Below are 7,976 nucleotides of genomic sequence, written 5' to 3' on the forward strand. Positions count from 1 at the left end.
GCATCCAAAGATTCTAATTTAATTGGTTTGGGGTATTAACTGGGCACTGGGATTTTTAAGTTTCCTAGATAATTCTAATCTGTAGCCAAGGTTGAGAACCACGGATTACAAGACAGGACCAAGGGACACGGATGGCTAAGGACATAAGCAAATGTGTATCACCTATCACAGAAGTTCTTAATCTTGAGAAAAACATGAGAAATAGACTGCATGGGATATCAGCAGGGTTGGTGCATGAAGAGAGGGCTACAGAGTGAAGAGAGTAAGACAAGGCAGCTCTGGGGCTCTTCTCACTGAACCTTGTCATGGTCCATGGTCATAACTTTGCATTCCCTTAGCTGCATATTGTCCTGCCTGTCCATTCCACTGTAGTGTTCTCATTAAACTCTTTAGATAAATATGGACCATTTAACACCAATAGAAAGTAACCTCAGAGTAAAAAATTGATCAAGAATCCAGGAATCACACATCCATGTCAATTGGGTGAATAAGTGAACTGATCATTGGCGATAATTCAGCTTGTATACCATTTGTGATTGTATCTTCCTATTTCATATTTTAAAATTTATTTTACAAATTTAGGGATGCCTGGTGGCTCAGTTGGTTAAACATCTGCCTTCAGCTTGGGTCATGATCCCAGGGGCCTGGAATTGAGCCATGTATCAGGCTCCCTGCTTCTCTCTCTCTCTCTCTCTCTCTCCCCTGCTGTTCCCTCTGCTTGTGTGCATTCTCTCTGTGTCTCTCTGTCAAATAAATAAATAAAATCTTTTAAAATTTTTATTTTACAAGTTAAAATTATTTATTTCATTTATTATGTTAATAGTGCACCTTGTACCTTACATCACATTATATTACATATTCTTGCCACCTTCTAATTGGGGTTTAACTATTTCTCTCTGATCTTTCACCATGAATGGAGTCCTTTATCTCTGTGTCTTTGACTTCTCCATGGATTCCAGATCGAATCTGTTATTTTTACAAAAGATTTTATTTATTTATTCATGAGAGACACACAGAGAGAGGCAGAGACATAGGCAGAGGGAGAAGCAGACTCCCTGTGGGGACCCTGATGCGGGACTCGATCCCAGTACCTGGGAACACGACCTGAGCAAAGGCAGACGCTCAACCGCTGAGCCACCCAGGTGCCCCAAGAAGAAAGGCAAAATCTGTTATTTTGAAGCCAATACACTTTTGCATTCTGAGAACCATGTTTAAATTTAGAAGTCCTTTGTGTATTAGTATAATTCTCAGTTGGAATGTCCATATCCTTTACACCTTTATTCATATTTCTCCTTTTATAAATTTTATAAAACCCCTGTCTCATTTTCATTCAGAACCTTTCTTTCCCTGGAGTGGGATGGGGACACACATGGAGGTTACCACTTTCCTTGGTTATCCTTGACATCCATGATTGCTCAGACTCACAGTGGCAGAGCTGAAATGCAATTCTTCCTGATGACTACATTCTAGATCAAACTAACATTTGGTCTCATCTCCACAGTGAAAATGAGAAACATCACTAGAAGAATCTGCAGATCTAAGCAATCACGTATGTTCTGCAGAAACTGAGTCTTGGGCTTTTGGTACATTCCCTATTCTTCCTCTTTGGGTCTGTCTCCCTAAGAGTAAAATAGTTTATTCAGCATTTTGCATGCCATGCAATATCTTGATTACCATCAACCATATGAGACAGATGGATTTTTATCCCAAATTCACAAATGGGTGCACTGAGGCTTGAAGGGTTAAGATATCTGCTGAAGGTCATATTGACGGTAAGCTGTCAACTGGGCTTCAAACTGAGGTCTGCTAGAATCTGTGTGTAGCACTCTAAAACACTGAACATACGATATTAATTTTCCCATTTTTTTCTTATACACAAAAGTACTACTATTATCCCATGTTACAAATAAAAAAACAAAAACAAACAAACAAAATCCCCTTTGGATCAGAGTATAAATAAGTTGCCCACATCACACATCTCGTAATCGGCTGAGTATGGATTTTGACAGGTCTGATTTATTCTAGTGTTCCTTTTTATTTATATATTTTTTATTGGAGTTCAATTTGCAAACATATAGTATAACACCCAGTGCTCATCCCATCATGTGCCCCCCTCAGTGCCTGTCACCCAATCACCCCCTCCCCTTCCACTATCCCTGTTCATTTCCCAGATTTAGGAGTCTCTCATGTTTTGTCACTCTCTCAAATTTTTCCCACTCATTTTCTCTCCTTTCCCCTATAATCCTTTTCACTATGTTTTATATTCCCCATATTAGTGAAACCATATAATGATAGTCCTTCTCCGATTGACTTACTTCACTCAGCATAATAACCTCCAGTTCCATCCACGGGGAAGCAAATGGCTCTCAACTCTATGGTCAACTAATATTCGACAAAGGAGGAAAGACTATTCACTGGAAAAAAGGAAAGTCTATGCTAGTGTTGCTGCTCTTAGTTTTTAAGCTCTGTTGTCTCTCATAAGATTGAACAGTCTCAAATATATCCTTTACATGTAGAATTTTAGGATTCTAGAAGACAGAGAAAAAGGAGGTGAGAAGAAAGTGTGTGATGATATAGATGATTCCAACTTCCCTCACTTCCTTCCATCTCCTCCCTTCAGACTATGAGGTGGGCTCCTAAGGAAGAAGACCTTCAGGAGGAAGCTAATTTATTTTTTCCTCCAAATATTAGGTGAAGACTTATCTCTGCTGTTGGTGACATGGGAGCTGAAAGCAATGAAAGTCTTGACGTCCTATCTGTCTTCCTAACTGGCATCCCAGGATTAGAGTCCCAGCATGGCTGGCTTTCCATTCCCTTCTCCACTATGTATATTGTGGCCATTGTGGGTAACAGCCTAATCATGATAGCAGTGCAGGAGGACCCTGTGCTACATGAGCCTATGTATCTGTTTCTCTCCATGCTGGCTGTGACTGAGGTGGGTGTTTCTGTGTCTACACTGCCCACTGTCATGGGTATTCTCTGGTTTGATGCCCGCCAGATCGACTTTGATGGCTGCCTGGCTCAGATGTTCTTCATCCACACCTTCTCTTGTATGGAGTCAGGGGTCCTTTTGGCCATGAGTTATGACCGCTTTGTAGCCATCTATAATCCACTGCGATATACTGCCATCCTAACCCTGCCCCGTATCATCTGCATGGGTCTGGGAATCACACTGAAGAGTGTGGCACTTATGGCTCCACTTCCCATCCTTTTGAAAAAACCGCCTTATTGCCACACTAATGTCCTCTCCCATTCCTACTGTCTCCACTCAGATCTGATCCAGCTGCCTTGTGCTGATACTAAGCTCAATAGCATTCTAGGCTTGGCCATTGTCCTGGCCACTTTTGGGCTGGACTCACTGCTCATTGTGGTCTCTTATGTGCTGATTCTTTACACTGTGCTGGGCATTGCTTCTGGGGAGGGACGGTGGAAGGCCCTCAACACATGTGTATCACATATGTGTGCAGTGCTTGTGTACTATGTGCCTATGATTGGTGTGTCTGTGATGCATCGTGCTGCCAAGCATGCCTCACCCCTGGTCCACACACTCATGTCTAGCATATACCTTTTTGTGCCCCCTGTGCTCAATCCCATCATCTACAGTGTCAAGACCAAGCCAATCCGACAGGGGATTTTCACCTTGTTTTCTTGCAGGAGGAAATAGTTCTGAATCCCTCCAATAGGATGGAGATGTTGAGCCACTCCATGAACTCTGATGGTGTTTCTGCTGTGAGCAAAGCAGTACACCTGGCATTTTATGGAGGAATGGGAATGAGGAATTCAAAGCGTTGTCACAGGCTTGACTCTGGATCACAAGTCATCTCTAGTCCTTTTTGTTTCACATCTTGTCAATGTATGTGTGTCTCTGTATGTAGGTAAGTACATGTCTTCTCTAACCAGATGTGATCAGCTTGAGGGCAGAGATGGTGAATTTCACTTTTCCATTTTCCTTTAAAAGTCCTAGCAAAAAGCCTGATAAATAGTAAGTTTAGCAATAAAGGCTGGAGTCTTACAGATGTTTAAATGGAAATAAAACAAATTGCTCTTTTTGGTAGGTTAAGCAGGGATTAAGAATATTCCCCAAGAAAGAATGATCATCCTAGGAATTTACCTTTGCATGAGGTGAATAGTCTTTCTGGTTTGTGCCAGATAATCATGGTTTACACTTACTTTCCTCAGCATCATTATTAATAGCACTCCCTTTCCCTCTCCCAAATGTCCTTGTTTAGATAATTAATTGTATGGGAACCTATTTATAATGCTGCCTTCTTTCTGTTATATAAGGAACCAGATTCTGTACAATCTTCATCCAGTGGTCTCCACCCGAAGAATTTATTTAACTGGGAGACTCTGAGGTTGAGAAACAGCTGATTAAATTGCCTCAGCTTAGGCATAAAACAAACTATGGACAGTCTCCTAGTGCCCAGGTGTCAGATCCTAAGAATACCAGCCAAAGGCCTAAATTTTGCCCTGCTAGAATCTCAGACCCTATTTCTAGGGCCAATTGATCTGCTGTCACTGTGCCTGGATATTCCTGTTTTTCTTTACTCCCCTCCCTTTAGTTGTCAGTAACCTCAGCATATTATGTGATGGGTATATTTTTATATGTTCCTTGACCCTGCCCCCCTTTCAGCCCTATCATTGGGGGGTTAATTGGTCCTGCTTGTATCTGCCTATGGCTCTCTGGGGTTTCCTGGAAATCTTTAGTCAAATGGGAAAGACCATTCTCACACCTCCAAAGTGTCACAGGGCTCTATATAGACTGGGTTGATGGGACTGTGCTGGTTGACCAGTAACTGGTTTTAGGCTTTCAGCCTCCAATTATAGGGCCTCCAATTATAATGCAGATGTTTTCCTCACCATTTACAGTTCTTTCCAACTTCATCCAGCTTATCAGGAGATGGTGACCTTCTTGTCCCTAATTACTAGTTTACATGCCCACCAGTGACAGCGTCTATAAAGTCAAGATGACTGATTATTTCTTACAACTGCATGTGCACCCCAAATTTTCTGGAAATAAAAAGTTTAATTTTTAGGGACACCAGGGAGGTACAGTCAGTTAAGTGTCCAACTCTTGGTTTCGGCTTAGGTTGTGATCTGATGGCTATGAGCTCGAGCTCAGCGTTGGGCTCCATGCTCAGCATGGAATCTGATTAAGACTCTCTCTGCCCTCCCTCCCCCTCTAAAATAATTAAATAAAATATTTTAATTTTATTTTTTTAAGATTTTATTTATTTATTCATGAGAGAAAGAGAGAGAGAGAGAGAGAGAGAGAGAGAGAGAGAGAGGCAGAGACACAGGCAGAGGGAGAAGCAGGCTCCATGCAGGGAGCCTGACATAGGACTCTATCCTAGGTCTCCAGGATCACAGCCTGGGCTGAAGGCAGCACTAAACCACTGAGCCACCAGGGCTGCCCAATAAAATATTTTTAAGAGTTTAATTTTTAAAAGGGTATGCAAAATACAAACCTAAATTTTGTATTGGAACTTAACAGACATAGAATTCATCAGAATTTTAGAACATCTGCTCTTCAGAACTATTATTAAGAAAATGAAAAAGTAAGCTAAAGATGGGGAAAATATTTACAGTACATATATCTCACAAAGGACTTACATAGAGTATATAAAGACCTTTTAATGTGATAAAATACAATACAACTAAAACCACAGTGAGCTAGGACTTACCAACCTAGCATGCCTAACATTGAAAAGACTGACAATGCTAAGTGCAAGCAAAGATGTCACATATTGCTGGTGGAAATATAAAATAGTATGACTGCTTTGGAAAACTTCATGGCAGGCACACCTAGATATTTACACAAGAGAAATTATATCATAATTCATGAAAAAACTTACATAGATTTTTTTTTGTAATAGCCCCAATATGGAAACAACCGAAATGTCCACCAACAGGTGAATGGATAAGCAAATTGGGGATATCCATATAATAGAACACTACTCAGGTATAAAAAGAACAAATTATCATACACACAAAGATATGAACGAATCTCAAAAACATGGTGAGAAAGAGAAGATAGACACAAAAGACTACACAGGATAATTTCATTTATATGAAATTCTAGAAAAGGCAAAACTTAATCTATAGTGACAGAAAATAGATCACTGGTTGCCTGGGGCTGGGTACAGGGAGGGGATTGACTGGAAGTGGTTAAGAGGGAAGTTTGAGGGGAGTGATGGAAAATTTCTGGATTTTGATGGGGTGGTAGGTGTAAGTATTTGTCTAAATCATCAAACTGTACCCTGATAATAATGTGCATTTAATTTTATGTAAATTATAACTCATTATGGTTGATTTTTGAAAGATAAAATACAAGCCTATATTATGTCTTAGATTAAATGCACATAAAAATACTCTATCAACTTGCTATTAAAGTTTCTAAATGCTCACACAGAAAAAATGTGGCTGATCTATTTGCCCAGTAACATTTCTCTTATGACAATGTGTTAGTTACAACTAGTGATATGCACATCGGGGCACCTGGGTGGTTTAGTCAGTTAAGCATCTGACTCAATTTTGTTAGGCTTAGGTCAATGATCTCAGGGTCATGAGATTGAGCCCCCTGTGGGACTCCATGCTTACCAGAGTCTGCTTCTCTCCCTCTCCCTTTTCCCTTTGCCACTCTCTACATGCTCCCTCTCCCTCTCTCTCTCTCAAATAAATAAATCTAAAGAAAAAACAAATATCCCCCCAAACCAAAGACTGATATGCACATAAATATGTGCAGTACTGTAGCATAATGAATGTGATATCTACAATAATTTAATGTTAGCCGATTTTTAATATAGATGATACCACTATTTTTTTCCTGCTAATTCACAGGTTAAAAGTTGTCACTGGAGTCCTCTGTTTTGCACACATTACCTGGTGCTCAATACACAATGCAGATAGCACTCTCTTTGCTTTTCTGTAACCTCCCAATCAGATAGAACCTGGCTCCCACCATCTGCTGTATTTATTTAGGTGTTCAATTCCAGCACATGTATAGAATGTTTGTAGAATTGCTGACCACACTGCCATGAGAAATTACTTCATCAAGCAGATAGTACACCATTTATTCTTCTTTTTGTCTTTAGTCTTACAGACTCTAACCATTTGCAAGGTTACTTAGGTCAGCAACTCCTCCCCTCACCCTTGCACATAGGCCCATCTTCATCAGTGCAGTTGTTTCATATTTTGTAACAGAATTACATTTTTGCCATGTTATGCATTCCATCCTGGGAATCCCTTATGTCCTAAGTGATTTTTTAAAAAAAACATGCAGTATTATGAAATTATTTACCCCTCTAGAAAATCCTCTGTGCCTCACCAATTCAACACTCCACTCTCCCAAATCCTTGGTTATCACTGATCACTTTATTTTCTTTATATAGAATTTTCAGAATTTCATATAAATGAAAGCAGACATATAGACTCTTGAGACTGGCTTCTTTCATTTAACAATGTACTTTTAGGATTCTTCTGGGTCTTTATGTATCTTGATATCTCATTCCTTTTTAATTTCTGAATAGTATCCCATCATCTGGATGTACCACAATTTTATCCACTTGCCTGATGAAGGACATCTTCGTTGCTTCAACTATTCTCTGTCTTTGCTTTTTTTCTCATTATTTGCAAAAAGGGTCGTAAGAGCCCAAATGGAATGGTTCCCTTCTTCTGTAGCGGCTTCCTGGACTCTCTTCCACTTGAACAATATAATCCACCAAACATCTCTAAAAAATTGGTATTCAATCTTACTTCCTCCTATATACCTCATTTAAAATAATTTCTAAAGGGTCAAGAAGACCAACTTCTGAATTTTATGAGATATAAGCACACTTTGGCATTAACATGGGACTAGTAGAGTCGTTTACATTCTAGGCACTGAGTAACTTATGCAGAAACATTTAACATTTGCCAAAAAAAAAAAAAAAAAAAGAAATTCCAAAAAGAAAATCTATTTTGAAATCTAAACATAG

The 7,976-nt window shown here is 39.6% G+C and overlaps 1 protein-coding gene across 1 annotated transcript; it reads left to right on the top strand.

The window, feature by feature from the left end:
* The first annotated feature begins 2,719 nt into the window (after window positions 1-2,719).
* LOC121476128 (olfactory receptor 51I2-like) lies at window positions 2,720-3,664 on the top strand. Its single transcript, XM_041729868.1, has one exon. It carries the CDS (start codon window positions 2,720-2,722, stop codon window positions 3,662-3,664), a length of 945 nt encoding a protein of 314 aa, XP_041585802.1.
* The last annotated feature ends 4,312 nt before the right edge of the window (window positions 3,665-7,976 follow it).

This window comes from Vulpes lagopus, chromosome 15 (assembly GCF_018345385.1).
Source record: "Vulpes lagopus strain Blue_001 chromosome 15, ASM1834538v1, whole genome shotgun sequence".
NCBI lineage: Eukaryota > Metazoa > Chordata > Mammalia > Carnivora > Canidae > Vulpes > Vulpes lagopus.